The sequence below is a fragment of the Coturnix japonica genome, chromosome 13 (assembly GCF_001577835.2).
Source record: "Coturnix japonica isolate 7356 chromosome 13, Coturnix japonica 2.1, whole genome shotgun sequence".
NCBI classification, from domain to species: Eukaryota; Metazoa; Chordata; class Aves; order Galliformes; family Phasianidae; genus Coturnix; species Coturnix japonica.
In genome coordinates, this window is record NC_029528.1 from 13,571,640 (window position 1) to 13,594,714 (window position 23,075).

General features: G+C 47.4%; 2 protein-coding genes across 3 annotated transcripts in view; both read left to right on the top strand.

Annotated features, from left to right (window-relative positions):
- Positions 1–287: 287 nt before the first annotated feature.
- Positions 288–11,593, top strand: NPM1 (nucleophosmin 1). The gene is made up of 11 exons (XM_015876350.2): positions 288–437; positions 923–1,002; positions 3,709–3,828; positions 4,380–4,473; positions 4,719–4,822; positions 5,257–5,318; positions 5,699–5,753; positions 6,642–6,731; positions 7,295–7,396; positions 9,043–9,117; positions 10,085–11,593. Exons 1-11 carry the CDS (start codon positions 374–376, stop codon positions 10,121–10,123), a joined length of 885 nt encoding a protein of 294 aa, XP_015731836.1. The 5' UTR covers positions 288–373; the 3' UTR covers positions 10,124–11,593.
- A 5,538-nt stretch (positions 11,594–17,131) lies between these two features.
- FGF18 (fibroblast growth factor 18) overlaps positions 17,132–23,075 on the top strand; it is a 62,726-nt gene continuing 56,782 nt past the window's right edge. Inside the window, exons 1-2 of one of the 2 annotated variants that reach the window (XM_015876425.2) lie at positions 17,132–17,426; positions 17,803–17,839. In XM_015876425.2, the coding sequence (XP_015731911.1) occupies positions 17,395–17,426; positions 17,803–17,839 (69 nt within the window). In that variant the 5' untranslated portion in view covers positions 17,132–17,394. The remainder of the gene's footprint in view (positions 17,427–17,802; positions 17,840–23,075) is intronic. The other variant, XM_015876426.2, reaches the window with a different exon arrangement.

Here is a 23,075-nt window from a genome sequence, read left to right on the forward strand (position 1 = left end):
CACCACATTTGTGGTGTTTTAGCAGTCCCAGCACAAAGCACTGCATTTGTACATCTCGGTAACGGGATTTGCTAACGGGATTTGGTAACGGGACCGGTTGGTACTGTTAGAACATGTACACAGGGATGAGGAGCACGAAGGACACGTTGGAAATGAATGGGGTGACATCACATCCCACACACCGCCTCCATTTTGTATCCGCCCCGTTTACATCACCCACAACCACAATCACGACCCTCCTCCACGGCCGAGGATCTCGCGAGAACACGCGGGCTATATATAGGAGGGGGGCGGGCGCGGGGCTTCCTTTAGTGCTTGTCCGCCCGCCGCGCCGCATCGTGCACAGATCCAGCCGAGAGAGCAGGCCGAGAACATGGAGGACAGCGCTATGGACATGGAGAGCATGGGGCCGCTGCGCCCGCAGACCTTCCTCTTCGGTAACGGGATCGGCTCCCCACGCTGTGCTGGGGGCTGTAGGGCGCGGTGGAGGCGGTTGGTTGGGCCTTGGGCCTGAGGGGGCTCCCGTTGGGCCGCATTGGAGTGGGAGGAGGCGGAGGAGGCCGCGGGGCAGCGCTGAGCGTTGGGCCGCTCCGGTTCCGCTCCGGTTCCGATCCGGTTCCGCTCCGTATGTGGTGGCGATGCGGCCCTTTTGTTCCTCAGACCCTGAGCACGTGGAGCGGCGTGCGGGGACCTGCGGCCATTGCAGCACACATGGAGTATGTGGGGGGGGGGGGGGTGAGATGCGGCCTGCACCGGGAGGGGAGCGGCCTGCAGAGCGGCCGCGTGGTCGGCCGTAGGTCTGGGCCTAACACAGCACGTGTCCTAAACGTGGATGTGTCCTAAACGTTGGGGCTATGGAGTAACGGGGGAGGTTGGCCATGAGGCTCATCGTTCTCTGTCGTCTGCTCACTCTTCATTACAGGCTGTGAGCTTAAAGCGGAGAAGGAGTATCAGTTCAAAGTAGATGATGAAGAGAACGAGCATCAGTTGTCCTTGAGAACGGTAAGTAGCTTTTGTTTTCCTACTTTTCGAGTTCTGAGGTGGGGTTTTCAAGTAGTGCTGCGTGGTTGCTGTGAGAAGGCCAATGTGGTGTGTAAACTCACTGCATTGAACTGATTTATCTTTAAATAAGTACCGATGTTTTGTGGGCTATTACAAGTAATACAAGCTTGAGAATATGGTAACCTATGTCCAGTGAGTTAATAAATGTTTATTGGAAGGAATCGAGAGTTGGAGCTGACATTGAGTGCAATATTCAGTTGTTCCAGGAGCACGAGGAGGGGAAGACTTAGATTAATCATAGAGGGCACATTGCAGCAGAGCACAGGAACTTTACTTTGAAATGGATCTTTCATATACTCCCCAGTTGTAATTTCTGGGCTTTTTTCCCCACAAACTGCTAATAATGTGTGGACTTGGATCTTTTTGGGGCCTGTGGCATTGAGCAGGGCACAGTATTTTGGGGCCTTGGCTCAAGGCTGAGCATGCTTGTGTTGTTTTCCTCATCACTAATACAAGGTGATGCAACTTAACTTGCAATGAGTTTGTAGCTCCCAGCCAAGGAAGTCGTGGTGCCTCTGCATTTTCACTTATATTTAAACATGAAGGTTACACCTTAATGTAAAAGAAAAAATTAAGCTAGAAGTGAGAATTGCTCCTTGCAGGAGATTTGGATGTTAATGTTGTTCAATGCACAGCCTTATCAGAACGATACTTAGGATGCTTTCACTTCAACATTAGTTGTGTGAGTCACGTCTTCACCCTTTTGTTTCACGGATATTACAGTCTGGACTTGACAACGAGCAATTTAGACACAATTGTCGGCCCTTTAGAGTTTGTTTTGAGGGAAGTTCTTTGAGAAGGTTGATGCAGGTGGTTCTCATACCTGTATGGCTGTAACAAAGTAAGAATTGTCACATGGTGATACTTCAGTTGTGTGGATTTGTCTAAAGATTCTCACTTTAGAAGTGAGCTGTAGCATCTCCTGATGGACTGGGGGGGTCTTCATTGAGCATGGAGCAGATTCTATGCTTAGCAGAATGTAGTTTTAGGCCATTTTTTCCCATGTGGGGAAAAAAAGTCTTATTCAGCAGCATGATTTTTAAACTAAAAAGATGACCAAAAAGAATGATGGGGATTGAAATAACAGGTTAGTAATGTCTTAAGCTTGGCATCTCTTAAAAGAATCTACAAGGAAGAGATGGCTTATTAAGCAGGGTAAGGAGGTTCTGGAAGATAAAGCATGACTCTTGTAAACACTGTGTCTGTGCTCAGGATGAAAGTATAAATGAATAAAGGTAGACACGTGTAATTTAAGTCTCTGGCTGAATTTGTGCTGGGGAGGGAGGGGAAGGGAGGACAAAGAAGGATGAAAATGAAAGGGGAGGAGCACTGATGTGTGTAGAGGTAGAAAGTTGTATGAGGGTTAACTTACATCTTTAGGCTCACTTAGCTAGTGGAGTGGTTGCTGCCTCCTTCCCCTTATTGTTTAGTCTAACTTTGGTGTAGAAGGCAAGACATGTAAATGGATGCCTGCCAGCCACTCAGTAAAGAAATGTATCTTAGTTACTATAATATTGGTTGAACTGGTATAGATGGCAGGGGTAGGTAGCTGTGGGCAGGGAGGACATGCTTTAAAATGAAATTCTCATCCTAGTGGGCAGTCCCACCAGCTGATTGTAGTGCGGATCCATTTGAGAGGTGAGATCAGAGCACCAATATCACTGCTTCTAATTCACATGATAAAACATTGCCTCATGTAGTGGAGCCTACATCCTGTTTCTTAGTCTTCATTTGATGTGCTTTGCCTAGATTGTGATCACTTGCTTAAAACACATGTCATAGGGAATGGAAGCTTGAGCATGCCACTGTCTTTGTGAAGTGCTTACACACTTAATTCATGAAGAGTGAGAAGCTTTCTTCTCATGGCTGTTGGGAAGGGATGCAGTAAGCCATGTTTGCTTGCCTCAGAGATAATTGTAGTACTTGAGGAAGTTCTTGGTTTTCAGAGGACTTGCATATAACTCTGACTCAGATGCCAGAGGTTCAGAAAACTGGAATTTCTGGCCTGGTTTATGTCTGTCACTTGTTTGCTACCTTCAAGCTACAATTTTCAAGTTATTGGAACGTGCCTGTCTTGTATGTGGTGTAAGGAATCAAGGTACTTGAGTCTGAGATGCACTAGGATGACAGCGCTCAGTACTTGGTGGGTTAATGCAGAAGGCTCGTGCCTAAAAGAAAAGCTCTGAACTCAGCAGCGCTGAGACTTAAACTCTCCTTGAACTTAAAGTAAACAACACAGTGTGGTGTTGCAGTGAGAACTTGACAGAGAAGTAGCTGTAAAGGAAGGGAAAAGTATCGAGGCTGTGTTTCTCTGGTAATAATAGCAGCTGTTTTATCTTCCTGTAGCCATGTATGTGTGCTTCTTCACATGGGACTGTTACGGTGCTGTCTGGACTTGTCACTGACACCCCCTCCTCCTTGAAAGCAATAAGTCTATAAGTTCACTACACCAATTGTCTGGAATCACACACTGTACAAGCGAGTGCTATGGGAAGAGAGGTGGTGGTTTTGGGGAGGAGTGTGACTCAGCTATTAGTATTCGCAGATACAAATGTCAATCTTTGTGTGCAGAACTGCAAACACAATTTAAAGGACTTCAGATACTGAAGAGTGTTCTTAGGATGTGCACTGTTCTTTACTTCACAGGTTACATTAGGGCCTGGAGCCAAAGACGAATTACATGTTGTAGAAGCAGAAGCACTGGACTACGAAGGCAACCCTACTAAAGTAGTACTGGCATCTCTGAAAATGTCTGTGCAGCCTACAGTAAGTAAATGGACTTGGAACAGTCTATTACAAATTGGGTCTCAGGTGAGGTGGGTATATTAGAAGAGGGTTTAGGCTGCCCAAATTGTATTGATCTGTCATAGTGCTTAGTGGATTCACAGATGTAGTGAATACAAGCTAAATCTATATATATATATATATTTTTTTTTTCCTTGGCTTGCTGTAGTCACAGGCAATTGACAGGCTTTGAGTCAATTTACACATTTTAAAAATACTACATTTTACTAATATATTGTACTAATTTTACATGTTGTCCTATACAATCACATATAGATGCACCCACATGCAAAGACAATTGTGGATTGGTCTGGCTTTAAAAAGCATGTTTTAATTATGATACACCATCACCATGTTATAAAAACAGTGCTATTGCTGCACTTTGACCCTGAACTAATTCCAAATGCTTCTGGAATATTCTCTCAGCTTGAAGAGTGTGGTTGGTGTGTTAAGTTATTAATCTCCAGATGTTGGCGTAGTTGGTTTAATTTGGATGGATTACCTGTTGAACACACTTTGCTTTTCTCCCTTAGGTTTCACTAGGTGGATTTGAGATCACACCACCAGTTGTTTTGAGGTTGAAATGTGGTTCGGGGCCTGTTTATGTCAGCGGTCAGCATCTTGTAGGTATGTATTGCTCTGGTTACTGATGTTCAAAACTATTCATTCATTTGCAAAACAAAGGGATTTTTACAACTCAATGTAATAAACCTGCATGCCACTGATGCTAAAGCAGTCTGCTATTTATAAGGAGGCATCGGTATTGGGAAGTTCCCACTGCTGCCTGAGGATCTGTGAGCTTGAGTGGTGTCATCTTGCTTATGCTATTGTTAACAAGGTGGATGTTTTAAACATTGCCATCATTTTATCAGCATTAGAGGAAGAACCAGAATCAGAGGACGAGGAAGAGGATACAAAAATCGTGAATGCTTCTACAAAGAGACCAGCAAGTGGAGGAGGAGCTAAAACACCACAGGTACACTCCCAGTCAGATTGCATAGTTCTGTTTTGCTTCAGTGTATTCATTCTGCCTTGGAAGTGAGCAGTTAGTTATTAAATTAGTGTTGGAGAGGTTTGCTTTGTACATGGGTCTTGACAGGTACTAACTTAGAAAAGTGCTGTTAAATACAGCTTGTTTCCAAAGCTGGATGGGCTAATTTAAAGGTTACTTTGACCACTGCAGTAACTGCACTTAAACTCAAACTCTTTCAGTATACTGTTCAAACACTGGTATAGCATAAAGGATTGATGTGGCCATTCTTGCTGTTTCATAGCGTTTGATTGGGCAGCTCTGTGTGTTAATTTTTTAGATAAATTGTTCTTAGGACACAAATTACATGGAAGAAGAGGTTGCTGTCTTTTAAGGCTTAATATGGTATTGATGCTTAACATACTATTTCTTTTTCCAAGAAAAAAGCAAAATTATCAGAAGATGACGAGGATGACGATGAAGATGAGGATGATGATGATGAGTATGTATTTTTGTTTTGAAATAGAGGCATCACTTGGAGTATGAGTTGTGTGATGTATCTATAGGTATTAAGTGAGCAAGGTGCTTCTTGGCCTTCACTATAGGAAAAGAATTAGCTTAAATTTATTTCCAAACATAATTTAAATTAGTGTTACTCAAAGATGTAATTTTTGGTTGGGAAAATCAGCCTTGTGTAGTTTGGTAACTTTCTATAGATTTAGGATTTCCTTATTGTAGTATTGATAACTGTAAGGTTTGCACCTTGAGCATTGAAGTAGAAGGCAGTATATTTAACTGCACCGTTGGTAAGTAGAGTATTTTACTTAGCAGCATGTTACCTGTTAAAACAGTTTATGGTGAATGACAAATTTCTAATTGTAGTGATGAAGACGACTTGGATGATGATGAGGAAGAGATTAAAACACCAATGAAGAAAGTAAGTGGTCCATTTGTTATTTTGAATAATACATGTGACCCTTTTCACCTGTGAAGAGCAGTCTTAGAGCTCTTTATTCAGCCAGGAGTGGCAAGTGCTGAGTGGTTCTTAACCACCTGTGTGCCATGTGCAGTAGGCTGTGGTAGCTTTATGTATGGGTGTTGGGCATCAAGCACATATTTGTTCCTACACATGGATTATGCCTTGCTGTTTCAGTCTGATAAAGGTGATGGTAGTGACAGGACTTTGGGTAAGAAAGGGTATAAAATGTGTGAGCCTATGGGAAGGGGTTTAGATGCCCGGTGTTCAAAGTTGTCTGCCCTTCAGTGCCATCTGGTGGTAAAAATAAAACAAAACAACTTCACAGCTGCAGAGATTTAATGCTTTATTTGAACGTGTATGTATCGGCTTGAATTTGTATTAAAATAACAGCTTTCTTAGGGACAGAACAGTTAATGTATCAGGTTTTTCCAGTCATCTAATCACTGAGTGAAATGGACCTTTGGTTTAAATAGGAACACAGGAATGTGGTTCATAGATATGCATGTGGCATTGCTCTTCCACAATCCCAGAGTAGATTTCTGTATAAAATACTAGAGAGTCTAGGATATAAATGAGGAAAATAGTCCTGTCTATGGCCTTGTAGCAAAACTTAATTGTTCTCTGTGGTGCTGAAGCAGCAAGCAGGCTGTCTTTTCATATGTAATTCACTGTTGTTTCTAATTTCTGCTTAAGTAATGGGCACTGAAAACACTACATGGGGAATGAGACCTCATGCAAAAACTTGAGGTTAAATAGTGTTTATTTGTCACAGGCTTTTCAGTGTTGTTAGCACCCATAGCAGTATTGTGTTTTCATGGCAAATTGTTTGGATTACTTTCTTTGCAGCCTGCCCGGGAGCCAGCAGGAAAAAATGCACAGAAAGCAAAGCAAAATGGAAAAGACTCAAAGCCGTCCACACCAGCATCTAAAACAAAAGTGAGTGGAAGAAAAATGAGTGAAATGATTGTGTTGCTCTGGAAGCTGGTTTCCTTGCCTAGCAGAAACTTAATGTGTTAATCATCAAGTTAGCATGCTTCATATGCCTTCAGAAACCTGTTACTTCCTTGCTTCATATACCCCATGAAACTCAGTATTTGTCCTTTGTGAAGGTTAGATGTCTGGTAGTTTTTCTGCATCTACTCAAAGAAGGTCAATACACAAATTAGAGTGGGATGATGGGTACAAGCATGGCACCTGAAAAGCACAGTCAGTGCGTGCCTTTCCAAATTGTGAATCAAACTTGGCTGTAGTTGTAGAGGGAGCTCTAAATCAGGGAATGTTTGGGCTGGTTTCAGTTTCGTTTCTGCTTGAAGAAAAAGCAGTGTGGACACGTGCATAGAAACAGTTCAAGATAATTATGGTAATTATTAGCCACTTCTTGTATTGAAGATAAACTCTACAGTAGGTTTCCCAGTATTTCTGTTTTCAGAAAGCTTGTTTTATGCATAACTCTGTATGCAGCTTTGTATGTGATCTCTAACAAAATGAATAATTTTCAGACTCCAGATTCCAAGAAGGACAAAACTCTAACTCCAAAAACACCCAAAGTTCCTCTGACGTTAGAGGAGATCAAAGCAAAAATGCAAGCCTCCGTAGACAAGGTGAGTTTGTTAACTGTGATCAGCCTTATTTTTAACACTTCCAACAGCAGAAGAATGGTTTTGAGAACTGCATGTTACTGCTTGCTGTGCTCTTAACTCAGTGTATATTGATAAATTCGTATTGACACCCAGAAGTGAAAGAAAGATGATTTAGAATAAGCCTCTGCTTGTGAGAAAGTGAGGAAAAATATTTAACCAGTAGTAGTTATTAGTTTTGTATTTGCTGACTGAGTGTGAGGCTGCAGGATAAAAGTGGAGCACAGTAATCACTTGGGGTGATGTTTACTCTAGTGGTACAAAATAGTATTCATGACTTGTGTTTGGGGCAGCTAGAGTAAGGAGGAGTTCTTAGCATGCTTGGAATTGCTTTGTCCTCCAGCAGTATACAGAGTTGATATCCAGAGGCATGTAAGGCTCTGTAACTTCCAGAAGGGGGAGATAGATGCTTGTGATTAAAGCTGTGTTTGGATAGAAGTGCTCTGTCAGTTGCTTGAGTAAAAAGTGTGGTAAGAATCAGCAGTTCTTTTCCCATAAGCCAAGTCTGAATACCTGTGTGCTATGTAGGTTCACTGCAGACAAACCTTTACTTTAGAACAGCTGGAGGTGAGGACCTGACATCACCAGCTGTGGTTTTTTACTTCAGTAACTTAGAACTGCATAAAAATCATGTGTCCTTTGGTGACTGAACAATACGTTTGGAAAGCTGTTTTTGAATAAAGCTGAAACCTACAGTGATGACAGTAAATGGAGAGAGTTTTTTTTTTGTGATTTGAGATGAGCTGTTTCCTCCTTATGCTGACAAGTCACCCAGAGAATCACTATCATGGAATGGTTGGGATAGTTTCAGACCTTGTGCTGTGTGTGAGTAGGGATGTCTTCCATTTTGCAGTTGTTCCAAGCCCCATCCAGCCTGGCCTTGGATGCTTCCAGGCATTGGGGTATCTGTACCTTCTCTGAGCAACCTGTGAATGCTGATAGGATTAGGCTTATCTTGTGTTTAGATTCCTGAAGTTTTAAGGCAGTTTTGTCCCACTAATGCAAAATGCAGCAAAAATTATTTTAGTGTACAGAGGGGTGCAGAGTGAGCAAGGATGGATGGGTGGTGCTTCTATCAGGACAGACATGCGGATCCTTATGTGGTGAACCTGATGCTGACAAGATGTTTTTGAGGTCAGGTTAACCTCTTGGTACAGATGGGTGCTGGGGTGGTTCCTTGAGATTTCATGTTTTTTAAGATGGTGTTTATCTCTATGCAAAATGCAGTGTGGCGTTTAGCTGTAACAGCCAGTGAGTTAACAGCTTAAAGAACAGCTTCCATTGTTTTATTAATGTCATAAAGAAGGTTTTCTTTAGTAAATATTAAGCAGATATCAGCAAGCAAATGAAACCAGTAGATTGCAGGGGTAAGGCATCATCCAGACGACATGAGTGAAGATGCCTGTCCAGGCATTTCAGTGCAGGCACAGTGCTTTGAGAAATACCTGGGTGCCATAGAAAAGCAAACTTAAACCTTTAGCTTTTGGACCTTGCAAGGTGAGTTCAGTAAAATTCCACTTGCGTTGCAGAAGGTTGAAGCTTCAGCAGAGCTGTGGAGCGTATGCGGCTCGTTGCATCATTCCAATAAAGCTTGCTTTTTTTCAAAATAGGGTTGTTCCCTTCCGAAGCTGGAGCCCAAATTTGCCAACTATGTTAAGAATTGCTTCAGGACGGAGGACCAAAAGGTAACTGGATTTATTGAAACCTGATAAAACCCAAAGCCTTTTATAACCTAACCTAGGGATTCTTTTCCACTTCTTAATCTTTACAAGCTTTGGACTCTTTCAAAGGGTTACAAACCACGAACAATGCTTCAAATTAAATGGGAACAGTTTTAAGGGTTTAGTTGGCTAAGATGAGAAAGTTAATATTTTATTACATTTTTCCAGCTTTTATATGGTTGGTAAATTATCTCTTGCTTACCGAACCCACAGAATTTTCCTTTTGGCACCGTATTGGTGAAGGAAATGAGCTGTGGTTTTCCTTGCTGCTGAAGTTGGCCACCTAGGCCAGTCTGCCGCTCAGCCTTTTGTTGGGGAGGGTGTCTGGGAGGGGGAACTGTTTTGCAATTGAGATTATGGCTTTCTCGCCGCGTTTTCTCCCAAAGTCAACTGAACTCTTGTAAGAGGGCAAGCCAAAAGGTGGTATCAGGAAGCAAGCTTCTGTATTAGTTATTACTCAACTTGTACTGGGCTAAAAAGCGTCTTAGATTTCCCTACAGAAATTCCTGTAAGTTGAAAACTTCTCTTCCAGTGACAGAATTCCTTACGCTTTCTTGCTTCCTTCGGTGGTTCAGAGTAAACGTGTCTGATAGGCAAATTGATAGGTTCTTGAAAGAGTGCTTAAAAGCAGTTAGCCTCAGCTACTGGAGTGAGTCTGACATTAGCCAGGGTAGGCAGAGTTCAGCCAATATTTGCCTAGCTGGTCCACACCCATCCTCTCACTTACCTTCACTGGATTTTTATTATTGTGATTGAAGCGAATAACAGCCTTCTAGCAGAAGGATCCGATGTGTTGCTTTCAGCTTAGTTTCCTCTGAAAGAAATGTGGGGTTTTTTTGGTCATTGAATGTCAATATAGCAAAGCGGGTGAAAAATAAAAACCACAACAAGAAATAGATTTCAGTTTCTAACCATTTGTGTACACTTCCAGGTCATTCAAGCTCTCTGGCAATGGAGACAGACTCTGTAAGAGAACCATTTAAACAGTTTGTTAAAGTCTGCAGTCTTACTTCTGTAACCGTTATTTGGCTGTTCTTTTTACAAATGCTGAAAGAGCTTTCCCTACAGTGTCTGATAAATGTCATCCAGATTACCTTGCCAAGAATGTGTTGTCCAAAATGCCTGTTTAGTTTTTAAAAGACGGGACTCCACCCTCAGCTTCATTTTAAGTATGTATGGAATGTTTTGATAAGGCATGGTGGTGTGGTGGTGGTGGTCAGACAAATGGAAATGGTGGGAAGACTAAATGTACGTGGAAAAAAAAATAATAAAATTTAGTATTTTAATAAAGTATTATCGTTTCTTTCTTTATGGGTTGGGGGTAGGCTGCATACCAAACCCAGGAGATAACAGGGCTTTTAAGTTCTCGTAGGAGCTACTGCTAACTATTTGAGCTGCTTCTCTTTAGCAACTACACATCGGTCTCGGTCATGTTGTCAGCTTTAAGAACAGCCATACCCCAATTCCGTGAGCTCCGCAGCTACTGAGCAAATGGCTTATAGTGAGAAGGCTTAGTGGTAAGCGGGACTTTATTCTTGTCTGGAAGAGACCACTAATTATGTAATTGCATACAACAGCCCTTCCTGCATCTCAGTTTCTGACCCGCTTCATTGCCTTTTGGTTTATGGTTTCATTCTAACAGCTAAGTTTGTAGGGTTTGTGACTCTGCTTGTAAAATGTAATACTTTTGATTTGGGAACTGCTGGCAGTGCTGTTCCTCTGAGGGGCTGCAGTCTCTGAGGTTGTCTCAATGACTGGGCTAAGGGTTTTGTGGAGGGGAGTGTAAGCTTGAATGCTGAAGGATGTGCCCAAGGAGCTCACAATGAGGGGGATCAGTGGCCCATGGAGAAATTCCTGGGAATAACGGAGAGTTAATCCTCTGGTCTTTGAAGATTGAAGACTGCAAATCCCAAAAGCTCAGATGGGCAGGTAGTCTGCATCACAGTTCCTCAGATCATTCTCCGAAGCACTCCAGATAATGGTTGTCCACATTGAAACTTAATCCTCCTATTTAAACGGGGCAAAGCATGTTCAGTTCTTACACTGATCTTTGGAGGCAATTAATTCTCAGAGTAAACACGATGCTTACTAAGCAGTAATTGTTCTTCAGTATGCCCGGGTTGACGAAATGGAGCCTTATTAGCTATGTTATTTTTATTGATTGCCTAGCAGCGATACTAAAAGGATCATTTTAAAGTAACTCGTTGGTCTATGTTCAGTTGCTATATGAGGTTCAAATGCCAGGGTATGAAGTCAGTGGTATGTGAAGGGAGGAAAGCAAGCGTGGATGATATACCTGGCACTGAACTTGTTCTCAAAGCTCTTGTCTAAATGCTGTATTGCTTCAGGTGCTTGAATGCTCTCTCTGTGTAGTAACTGCAGTAATGCTATGAAGACCAAAACAACGCTAATAAATGTTGAAACAGTTGTAACAATTAAACTTGATTTAACCCTTGATGTGTGTGAGTTAATGCAACTGACTTTCCTCTTTTTCTCAGCACAAGTCTTGAGACCTGGAAGGCGCTGAAGCAGCTTGTTGGAGGTTGGAGGGTTTGTTTTTACCTGCATGAAGGATGTGCAAAGTTGTTTAGAAGGAAACTTTGGTTTCCTTTGTACCAGATGAAACCGAAAAGCCCACCATGTCTTGTGCTTGCTGGTCATGGCATCACCCATAGAGGCTGCTGGAGTTGTTCTGAAAGTGGAATGTGCTTTTTAATATGTGGAAATGTTACAATTTTATTTATTTAACAAGTTCGCTGCTAAAACAAGTTGGACTCTAGTGGAGATGATGGATGTGATGGAATCCAGTGCAACTCTCTAGAATCAAACGTTTCCCCTTGGAGAAAATAAAGCATGGTAGGGGAGTGACAGTGCAGATCCAGTGTCAGAGGTTGCATTTAAGCTTCCCTTAAAGAGCAGCATATGGAATGGAAGTGTGAGGGTTTGAAATGTGTCTTCCTGTGGGGTTATGTCAACAGGTGCTGTCGTATCTATGAGTGAGTGCAAATTTCCTTAGTGAAATAGAATCGATGGGCTCAGGTTAGGAAAACTGCCCTCCATTTTGCCTGGGATGTGGAAATGGTGCAGTAATGTGAGTGTGAGGTTGTCCAGGCAATGAAATATTCTGAGTATGAAGCCTTAAAGAGAAGACCCAGGGTGTGTGTTGTGTGTCTACAAGTCACTGCCTAAAGCGGGTCGTTGCCACGTTTGACAACATGATGGCAGGGTGATGGTGGGGCTTGTATGGGTGGTTCTAATGGGGAGGTGTGTACCCATACTATAGCCAAAGTACAGCGTAATGCCAAATCATCAGGCTACCATGAGGCATCTATCTGCATCATAGCATAAAAATGGTAATTGTAATGAGCTTATAAGTTGGCTTATTCTGTTTGTTTCTTTCTTTTTTTAACCAGTTAATAGTTTTGCAGCTCCAGCAGTGAACAGCAATTGGTGGCTATGTGCTGCCCGTGCCCCATCTGGCTTGTTGCTGCGTGGCTGTGCTCCATCCATCCCCAAACCAGACTTGGCCTGCTTCTTGACTACAGCGTGTTGCCCTTAAAACGTAATTGCAGTAAAATTCATGTTTTGGTGGAAATTGGTGTTTTGCACTATGAGAGCCTGCATGGCTCTGGTCCTTGGAGGGCGGCCTGTTTGAGAATGCAGAGATGCAGCAAGAAAAGAATGATGTGTTTTCTTGTCCCTACCCTGGCAGAGCAGATCTTGGTACCCATGCAGCAGTGCCAGTGCCTCCTGTGCCCCAACCAATGCTGCTGGCTGCAGCTGGTCCCCATGTCTGTTCTCTCTCCAGACTGGATATCTCCAAGCCTGGGCATTCGACTTGAGAGGAAGTGATGGTAAGAAGGATGCTGTCCTGCAGCAAAACAGCATCTCTCAATTTCAGGTCTTGATTTGTCTTCCTTGCATTGCTCAAGAAAAGTGGATTTGTTTTCCTTAACTCTCTCTTGGGTTTCTGTTTGGTCCTGTAAAATTAAATAGCCAAAGTGGAGCATGGAGAGTCTCAGAGCTGGAGAGATGTGACTGGCACAGGGTTTGGCTTCACCAGCACCAGTTGCAGCCTTTGGGGAGGCCCAACACCGGCATGGCTGGTAGGAGCCTGGAAGGGAGCGTGTGTGGGCTGAGGTAATGGAAAACAAGGCTGGGATGGGTGGTGGTTCTGGGCTCTTCGCCACCCAGACGATCCCTCGGGGCAGTGTTCGTGTTGGAGCACTGTGTCCTCCCCTCCTCTGGTAATTCTACCAAATGCCCCAGGCCATGTCCTGTCCTTCCAACAGACCGTTACTGACTGGCAGCCAACCTCTCCCAGCTTTCCCTTCCCTTGTTCCCTGCGGAACAAGCAGATATAGATTCCTCTTAGCGTTGCCCCAAAGGAAGACTGGATCCTACTTGGGAAATGTCATAACCGAAGCTGCAAATGAATTTGGTGGTTTGGAGCTCAGCGTTCAATGGAGTGCCTTTATTCCCTGGCTCGGTCTAATGGGCAGTAGGTCTTGGCAAGCAGCAGCACACACAGCTCGTTGCGTTGAGTGAGGCTGGAGGTTTTGTGATCTGGTATTCATTAGGGGTTGCTCGGAGTCCTGACTGTGTTCTGATGGAAGGGGGAGCAGAGTTTGCATGGCTGGGTGCAGGGGAATGGGTTGGGCTGAGGGCTGGCCTCATGCCTTCTCAATGGGGGCAATCCTGGGCTGTACCTGCTGCTTTTTGCTTTTCCTTTAGCCTGTATCGATGCTTTTGGAAGCAATCCCATGTGTCCCATTGGATCAGCTCTTTGGTGTCAGTTGCATGTCATACGAGTGGCTCTTTTAAGAGAGGATTTGAGCCATGCTTTATTTGGATTGAAATGAGTAAATGAAAAAATATCTATTAAGTGTTAATTAAGATGGTATAAATGCCTGTGCAGAGACAGCTTAATGCTCCTAATTGCGTGCATGGGCTGTGGTTGGTTGGTTGTTTTGGGATGAGTTTTGTGGTCCTTCCTTTCTTTCTTCAGAAACATTCTTCCCTTGTACTGCACCTATGAGCTATCCAAGTCCAAGCCAGAAGAACAGGAAAGGAAGAGTAAAGGAGCATGGAAAGGAGTTTGAAATGCTGGAGTTTGCCCTGTTGCTGTTATTGTGAGGGGTGAAGAGCTGCAGAGGTAACAGGGCTGTGAGGTGTTCCCACCAAGGGGGTTGATTGATTGCTCTGTCCTGAAGCCCACCATGAGCTCCTCCAAGGTTGCTCCATATTATGCGTGTGTTGCTCTGGGTTGACACACACCAAGCATGGTTGTGTGACCTCCATGTGCAGCCCTGCCCTGAGGTTCAGCAGGGACGGATCCCCACCCAGAGGAGGGGGCTCCAGGGCTGGGCTTGAGATGGGGACTTGCTGGAGACAGCTTAATTCAGGGGACCTCTGTTAAAGAGGTTTATGTTTAAGAGCTGTTGAGCTGAAAAGCTCCAAGTTAAGGAAATATTAAGTTTTGAAGCTTAACAGCTAGTGATTTTTTTTTTTTTTTAAGGGAAAAATGAAACCATGGAGGAATATAAATGCGAGGAGCCAAGCCCTAGGATTTAGTGCAGTGCAAAGGCTGCAATTTCCCATGGTTTGTGTGGGGATGTCTGCAGAGATCTGACCATTCTTGCCCCCCAGAATCGCTCCAGGCCTATAGGTCTGTGTCCACGTGCAAAGCTCCTGTGTGTGGCCGTGTGCTTTGGGCCCCTGGGTCTTCACTCTCAGCTGAAGCTGTGCCCTGCCTTCCTCCTGTGATGACTGAGCATCACAGTGCTGGGCTCGGGTCCTCCTGGGCACACTGGGGTTATTCTGAGCCCTTCTGGCAAACAGCAGCTCGCACTGTGCCCCCCCCCATTGCCTGGCTCATCTCATTGGGATGCACTGCTTCATGGTAAAGTGATGAGAGCTGTCAGGAGCTGCTGTGCCCAAATCTGCACCTTGGAACCACCAGAGTGAGCTGAGGTGCTCACTGGATCCAAGAGAGGCCTTCTGTGAAGGAAGCAGGTAGGGGCAGGGTGCTGCCCTTTCTGTCTGTGTATATACACACAGTGTGATGCATTCATTCCTTGCCCTGTACCAAGTGGTGGTTTGTTTTTTCCACCTTTTCTGTTCTCTGTGCAGGGCTGCTTGCCAGGGATGCGCTGTGTTATTCTCCATTGGGATCATAAGACTGAAGGAAGATTTGTCACACTCCTAAGGCACAAAACGTGGATCTTCTTGAAGTAAACACCCCATTTCTGATTTTAACTGGAATATCTTCAGCTTTTAAACCCAAATCCCGCTGTGTGCTCCCTGCCACCTCCAGCCCTGTGCTCCTGGCAGCTCTCAGTGCATGAGGGGTCCGTGGGATGGGGGTCACTTCTCTCTGTGCCCCCCTGGCACTTTGGCTTTGGCACCCAGAGTTATGAGGCTCCAGCATCACCACTTTGCCCAACCTGGTGAAGCCCTGTGGGGAGCTGCTGGCAGCAAAGGTGAGGTCCCTCTTTGCATCCCTTCCTGCTGGGTCATGAGCTGTGCTAAATCCCCTCTGCCCACATGTGGCTGCTCACCCTCAGAAAGGCAGGGCAGGGAGGGGAGCTGCGTTGTGCCGCATGTGAGCGATTTGGGGTTTTTGTGGTCCAGAAGGAAGGAGTGAATTTCACTTTTACAAACACTCAGCTCAGTGACAGCACTGTGGTGCTGCAGGGCGGTGCAGACAGAGCTCAATGCTTTTGGGGGGGGCTCAGCCTGTGCTGTGCTATGCTACCCAACTTATGGGGCTCAGGGCCACCCCAGCAGCTCTAGGGCGGCATCCCATGAACTGTTCCCTGTACCGGGCTCTGCATTTCCCATTGAGTTAACAGGGCCATGCTTGTGCCTTCAGTAGAGTGAGAGTGGGGAAGAAATACCTGATGGGGGTGCAAGGCAGTGTGTTGAGGCTCAACTGTTGTTAAAGAGCAAGCAGGGAATATTTTCCTGGCTAACTTGGGAGGATGCTGAAGAAGCTCTGTCGTTGCTTTCAGACTTATTCACTGAGCTACAGGTGGGACAGCACTGTGCGGTGCTGTGCTCTGAAGGGCATCTCTGAAGATGCTGCAGGGAGCGGGCTGTCCCCATGGGTGTGTGTGCTGACGTGCACTGTTACTCGAGTGTTTGGAAAGCTGGCGGTTATGAGCTATGGTTATGTTCTCACTTAATAAGGTGTTAACTGACGTTAGGCTCTCTTCTGAGACTCGGAATATGCCGGAGGTTTGCAGTTCCCGGCTCTTTGTCTGCTCGAAACGAGCTCTCTGAGGCAGGCAGGCACTCACCGCGAGATCCCAAAGTGTGATTATTTTCATTTATTCCGTAGAAAAAAAAAAAAAGAAAAGAAAAGAAAAGCAACCAGGAGCGTGTTTGTATATAGAATAAGAGCTCAGAAAGGCGAGGAGGGCGTGTGGTGCCGGCTGCGGTGCGGCGGAGCGGCCGCTGGAGGGCAGGCGAGCCGTGCGGAGCGGAGCGGGATGCAGCGCGGCCGCGGGGCGAGCGATGCGCGGGGCTCAGCCGGCAGCGGGACCCGGCCGGGAGCGGGGGAGATGCGGGGGCTGCAGCCCGGGGGGAGCCGCACCGAGGGCAGCGGGGGCGACGCTGCCGCCCGCCCGCCCGGGGCTCTTCGGGACGCGCCGCGCTCCGCCCGCCCGAGGTAAGAAACCCCCCGTCCCCCCTTAATCCTCCCCCCGGGCTGCCCTCATTGCTGGGCGGGGGGCGCGGCCCCGCTGGCCCCCGGGCCGTTGTGGTTATCGCCGTGTCTTTCTCTCTCTCTTTTTTTTTTTCTTTTTTTTTTTTTTTTTTTTTTTTTTTATTTTTCCTTTTTTTTTCCTTTTTTTTTTTCCTTTCTCATTTCTCCGCCTCCTGCCCCCTCCCGCTGCGCGGCCGCGGAGCGCAGTGCCGGGCGCGGGGCCTTCGGGGGGGGGGGGGGGGGCACGGGGCTGATGATCGGAAGTTACTGACAATAAGCACCTTCATCCCCCCCAAAGGCGGAGAGAGAGAGGGAGAGGAGGAGGAGGAGGAGAGACAGGGGGAGAGGAGAGCTGATGCCTAAGCGAGTCACTCGGCGCAGGCACGGCGGGCGGGACCACAACTTCCCGGGGCGCGGAGCAGCGCGGAGCGGTGCGGAACGGAGCGCGGCGATCGGAGCGCGCCCATGTCAGCTCAGCGCCGGGGGACTGCACGGCGCTACGGGCAGCACTGAGCAACACTCCTCGCCCAGCGATGTATTCACTGCTCTCCGCCTGCACTTGCCTGTAAGGATTATGGCATATATACGTATTTTTTTTTTTTCCTTCTGCTTTTTTTTTTTTTTTAATTATTATTATTACCCCTTTCTTTTTAATTATTATCATTTTTTTTAATTCTTGTTTTTCTTGGTTCTATTTGGGAAACTTTCATCTCGGAGGCTCCGGTTGCGTTTTTGCCTGCAGCCAGGTGGGAGCGGGGGAGCCGGAGTCCCTTCGTTGAGCGCAGCGCCGATCTGCGCCGCTTAAATAATCGCAAAGAAAAACAAAGCGAGAAAAAAATATATAGCATAAAAAAAAACCCCAAACCCAAACGCGACCGTAAGCATTGCACCGCATCGTCTGATCTTTTGTTGCCTTTTTTTTTTTTCTTTCTCCTCTCCAGATGTTTACATTTCCTGCTGCTGTGCTTTCAGGTACAGGTAGGTTGTCCTTTTCTTGTCCTCTTTCGCTTTTTGGTTGTTTAAAAGAGATAAAGTAACAAAGGCGGTTCTGACCCCGGCTCTCCCCGCACCTCCGCGCTGAGCTTCGCCCTCCGGTTGCGCGGATCCCGGTCCGGTTGCTCCGCCCGCGGGGTCCGGGAGGCAGCGCTGTGCTGGGTGCGGAGGGATGCACTTGTATTGGAGCTGCAGACGTTCTCCTGCTCCTGGTTTGGTTTTGTTTTGGTGGTTTTTTTCTTTATTTTATAGGGATTTAACTCCCAAAAAACGATACTTTGCAAAACACGGCGTGCCTAAGCCAGGAGGAGGCTGCGTGCTCCCTCCCTTTTATTCTGGAGGAAGGCGTCCAAGCCTGCTGCTGCCTTTGATCCTGCCTGGGCAGAAGGCAGCTGCTGGTGGGGCACCGTGGGTCGGGGCTTCCACTGCCACAATCCCCCAGTGCCACATCCAGGGGGATCCCTATTGCTGTGTCTGTGGGACCCCCCAGTGACGTATGTGTCTGTGCGGGACCCCAGTGTAGACGGGCACAGCAGGTGCCACAGCCCTGCTGCCTGCTCAGTGCCACCCAACCCTGTGTTGGCCCTGCTGCACCTGCTGGTGCTCTGCAGCCAGGGGTGGTGCTGTCAGTGCCTTGTGAGGGGCTGCGTCCCTACGGTCAGGCCCAACCCAACAACCCCATCCTCTGCTCCCCTCCTCCGAATGCATCTACTTATTCTTCCCCTCATCCCTTCTGAAAAATCACGACTCCCCCGGGTGAACCACCAGCGCAGCCCCTGCGTCGCTCAGACCGCAGCTGTAAATCACAGCTCTCCGGTACGTTTTGTTGTTGTTGTTTTATTCCTGGACCTGAGGAATCCCGGCTGCGATGGCACCCGCTGCAGCGGGAGACATTTTTCTGTGATTGTGTGGTAACTGAAGTTAATCAACCCCGGCCCCCTCCCTCTCCCCCTCCCTTCGGTGCTTTTAGTGAATCAGAAAAAGTTTTGGCCTGCTGCCTGGAAAGCACTTGCTAAAATCTGATCTCTTACTTCAGCAGCCTTAAAACTTGGGAAGTTATTGGCATTTATACAGTTGGAGCTCGCGGGCTTCCAAAGCAATAAAATAATATAAAAAAAAAAGAAAGAAAGAAAGAAAGAAAAGGGAAAGAACAAGTCCGTGCTGTGGTGCTATTAGAAGCACAACTCTCTGTCTCGTAGCACAGTGTGGGATGCGCTGTGTCAGGGCTCAGCCATCCAGCAGGGCCACATGGGGGTCTGCAGTGTTAATGGCAGATGAAAAGATGTGAGCGCCGTAAGTTTTTATTGCCCATTCTGTTACACTTTCTTTCTGGATTTATTCACGGGATTACATGTTTTGAGCCTGAATGGGAGCGAGGGATTATAGGATTTCTTTCATAATGATCAGTTTGGGTAGGAGTTAGCCTTTGGTGAACCGGAGTAAATTAATGCATCGCTTCGGTTTAATATTTATTTAGGCTAAAGGAAGTTGTTTGGTTTTGCTTAAAAAGGCTCTGCGCGGTGTTGGGGAGGTTTAGGGGCGGATTATATTCTCAGAGTGGATGGATTATATCCTAAGGCCAATTTTTGCCTCCTGCTGCTGTCGCTGTCCCATTGGTGGCATTGGTTGCGCGCCTGTGCAGGGACCTGGGGCTCTGTGTGTGAAGGTGATGCACCTGCAGTGTGCCCTGGGTCCTGTGATAAGCTTCTGCTGCAGGAGTGGTATGGGGCAGAGGCTCCTTCACAGTACAGCATCCCCTGGTGCAGGGTTTGGCAGTGGGTTTGGGTTTATGGAGGAGCCAGGTTTCTGCAGGGTGCCATTGTTGGGTGACACATCCCATGAGGGATGCATGGTGCAGAGTTGAGCTCCTGGCACAGCTGTAAGCATCCCTTTGCGGCTCCTGCTCCATCCCTGCGGCCACGTTCCCATCTTGTCTGCTTCCCAGCAGCTCCTCTGCTGCCTGGTGTTGCTGTGCCCTGAAAGCAGTCCCAGGCAGTAGGGAGGGGGAGTCTCTTTGGGGACACTGGGGAGGTTAAGCTGTTTATGCAGGTTTCCCTTTAGACCCACTTTGCTGCACTGTGGCCTCTCCTGCTATCACTGCCCCTCAGCGCTCTTCAGTTTAGCTCTCCTGCCCCTCACCGTGCCCTTCAGCATGGTGCATGTCTGCCTGGCTCACAGAGGGGGCCTGGCAGGGCCTAGCCCCTCACTCTGATGCCTCTTGTGGATTAGGATCCAGCTTGGGAATCTGATCCAGAAGCAAACAGGAGGTCAGAGCAGCGCATGCGGCAGCACAGTGCTGTTTTCACATCTGCTGTTGTGTAAGAGGGAGATGGCTGCACCACTCCAATAGTAACCATTTCTCTGAAGCTCCTGTGCAGCTCTGGGCAACCACTATTCAGGGCTGTGTAAATTGGGACATAGATAAATGCTGTTTCCACATGTTCAGCAGCCTGGGCCCTGTGTCCTGTGATGGGTGGCCCAGGTGAGGTGAGGCTCAGGGCTGCCATCTTTGCCCTGCTGGGATTGGGGCCATCACTGTCATCTACAGCACCCACCATCCTGCCACGCTGCATTGCCTTTGGAGAGGCAGAGGCCTCAGTCTTATAGATTCCTGTCCAGAGAGGCAAAAACACATATGTGAACTTTGGTAAACCAGGACTTTTCTGTTGTGGCAATGGGCAGCAAAGCAGAGCTGCTGCTCGGATGCCTTAACCTGCAAACCCATGTGTTGGAGCTCATATTGAAGTTTCAGAGCTCAGAGATACGTGGGGTGCTTCAGGGAGGAAGGATGGGCTTGGTCATGGCAGAGGTGGGCAGGATGTAGTAGGTGTGGGATCAGAGCTCCCCATCCGAGATAGCAGGACACGCCGTGATGGCCATATTTACTTTGAGTTTCGCCTTCTTTATTGCAGCTGGCATGGACAAGGCTGGATGGAGGTGAATGATGCTGGGATTTGGAGGGATGCCTGCTTAAAATCTCCTTGTTATGTGCTCATACAGCAACTTGGGCAGATAAGAGTGATAGGAGTAAAGGGTGGCACTGCCCAGGCCCTCCTGGTTTTGTCAGAGCTTGGCTGCAGCAATACCAGCACATGGGCAGCACCCGGAATAGTTTATGTTGCCATAAGCTATAGCACCAGTGTGGGCACTGGCTGTTTCTGCAGCTGTATGTGATCCAGCTGAGCAAGTGGACCTGGAGAGAAAGGCTCCCTTGGGGCTGAAAGTCACTCCTCTGCATCCACAACCCACATCCCTGGATCTTTGGGGCATTGCTGTGGGTTTCTTCCTTTCCTCAGGAGCTGGGAAAGACCCTGCTGCGTGCCCTTCCCTCCTCCTGTCAGCGCTATCTGCTTTTGCTTTGAGTCCTTCCAGATACGGACGCTTTTGATATCAGTTGTGATAAGAGCAGGTGAAAAAGAAGTTCAGGGAACTCTGAGATTTTAAAAAGGAATAAAGGAACATGGGAGGGCGGACACCAGCCCCGAGGACCACCAGGCATGCAACCTCTGTGGGCATCTGCATGGTTCTGTGCCTCAAGGGGTAGGGCAGTGTGGAGCCCTCCCTGTGCCCTGCATCTCCCTGCTCTGCTATGGGGAGCACAGGGCTTTAGCCCGGTGCCTGTATCTTTTTCTTCTTGACTGTTTTTTGTCCCATCCCTGAGCTTCTGTATCTAGGTCCGTCTGGGCCATAGCAGCAGGCACAAGCAGGAATGGTGCAGCCCTGCCTACCTGGCGTGTCTCCTGTTCGCTGGTGTCTGAAATGCCGATGGAGGGATTAGCATCCAGCGAAGTAGCTGGAGGGGAAGTGAGAAAAAAAAAAAACACAAAAAAACAACATAGAAAAGACCGTCTGAGTCTGCCAAAGTATTTTCTTATTGGCATTCAGCAGCCTCGCCATAGCATGAAGAGAGAAGAAAGGAGAACAGAGAGAGGAAGGAGGAGGCTTAGCCTGTCATGGTCTGCGTACTTTCTTTTGTGAGAGCTCCTCGCCGCGCCGGTGTCTGCGGTGGGTGGGAGCGGACGTGCCGATCCCTGCCGGGGGCTGCCGGGCTGTGCCCCCTCCCCTCGGCCTCCCACAGCACGGGGCCGGATCGCAGCAGCCGCCCCTGGGCAGCTCCCTCCTGTTGTGCTCAAGCAGCCGCTGGGTTTCAAGCTCAGACGGGCAGTGGAAATGCATCCTCCCCAGGTGCAGCACCGGGCTGCTCGGTGAACATCAGCAGCAGTGAGGGTAGAAGGTACCCCATAAGGAATGCATTGCTCTGCCTTAAGGTGTTGGCCTGTTTCCTTCAGGTGTGATAGCAGCATCCTCTGGGAATAGCTCCTCTGTGCTTGGTGTTGCTCTGATTTCACTGCATTGGAGCCCTTGGGCTGAGCTGATGGGAGAGTGTTTTGCCCTAAGATCCCCTGGGGTGCTTGGAAACAGAGGGGCAAACTGCAGCAGGTGAAAGTGCAGCACTTTTGTCTGTTGGCTTTGGCTGAATGTGTGGTTTGGAAGGGCTGGGTCCAGCAAGCAGCCAGGGATGGCACTGAAGGGGAGCAAAGGGGATGCAATGTACCCTGTTGTACCCTGTCAGCCTCCTGGTAATGTTCTGTAACAGCGCATTGAGATCTGAATCTGAATTTGGTGTAGCTCCCAGGGAGCTGCAGGTTGCATCTGCACAGATGCCTGAGCAATTAGTTGATAGCAGCTTGCAAGGTGCTTCCAGCACCTCTTCTTCCTCCCAGCTCCTGTTTCTCCTCCTGCACATTCTCATTCCCTGTCTTCCCTTCTAAAATGCTGTCTTTGGCACCACTTGCAGGGACAGCTTGTTGAAAAGCTGCTGTATCTTTTGGAATACACTGAGCCACCCTTCTGCAGCAAAACAGAATTAACCTCAAACCGTAGGAGCTTGCTGAATACCAAGGTGTGCGTGTGTGCTGGGTTTGACCCCTGAGGCTGCTAGGCCTTGGGGTTCCAGTGCTGCATCAGCCCCTGGATGTGACGCTGCAGTGCAGCGTTGCACAGCAGAGTTGGGTATCGATTGCCTGGGAAATAAATTATGATGTATGCAGTGCTGGTTTCTGACCCCGTGGTCGTGACCTCACAGCGATTGCTGAGACTTCCGACCAGCTGAGATCAGAGCAGTGAGCAGCCCCCAGCAATCAATAGGAGAACTGGTGGGCCTGGCTGTGGGGCCTTTTATAGGAATAGTGTGCTGTGCTGTGTACACACGGTGCTTTTA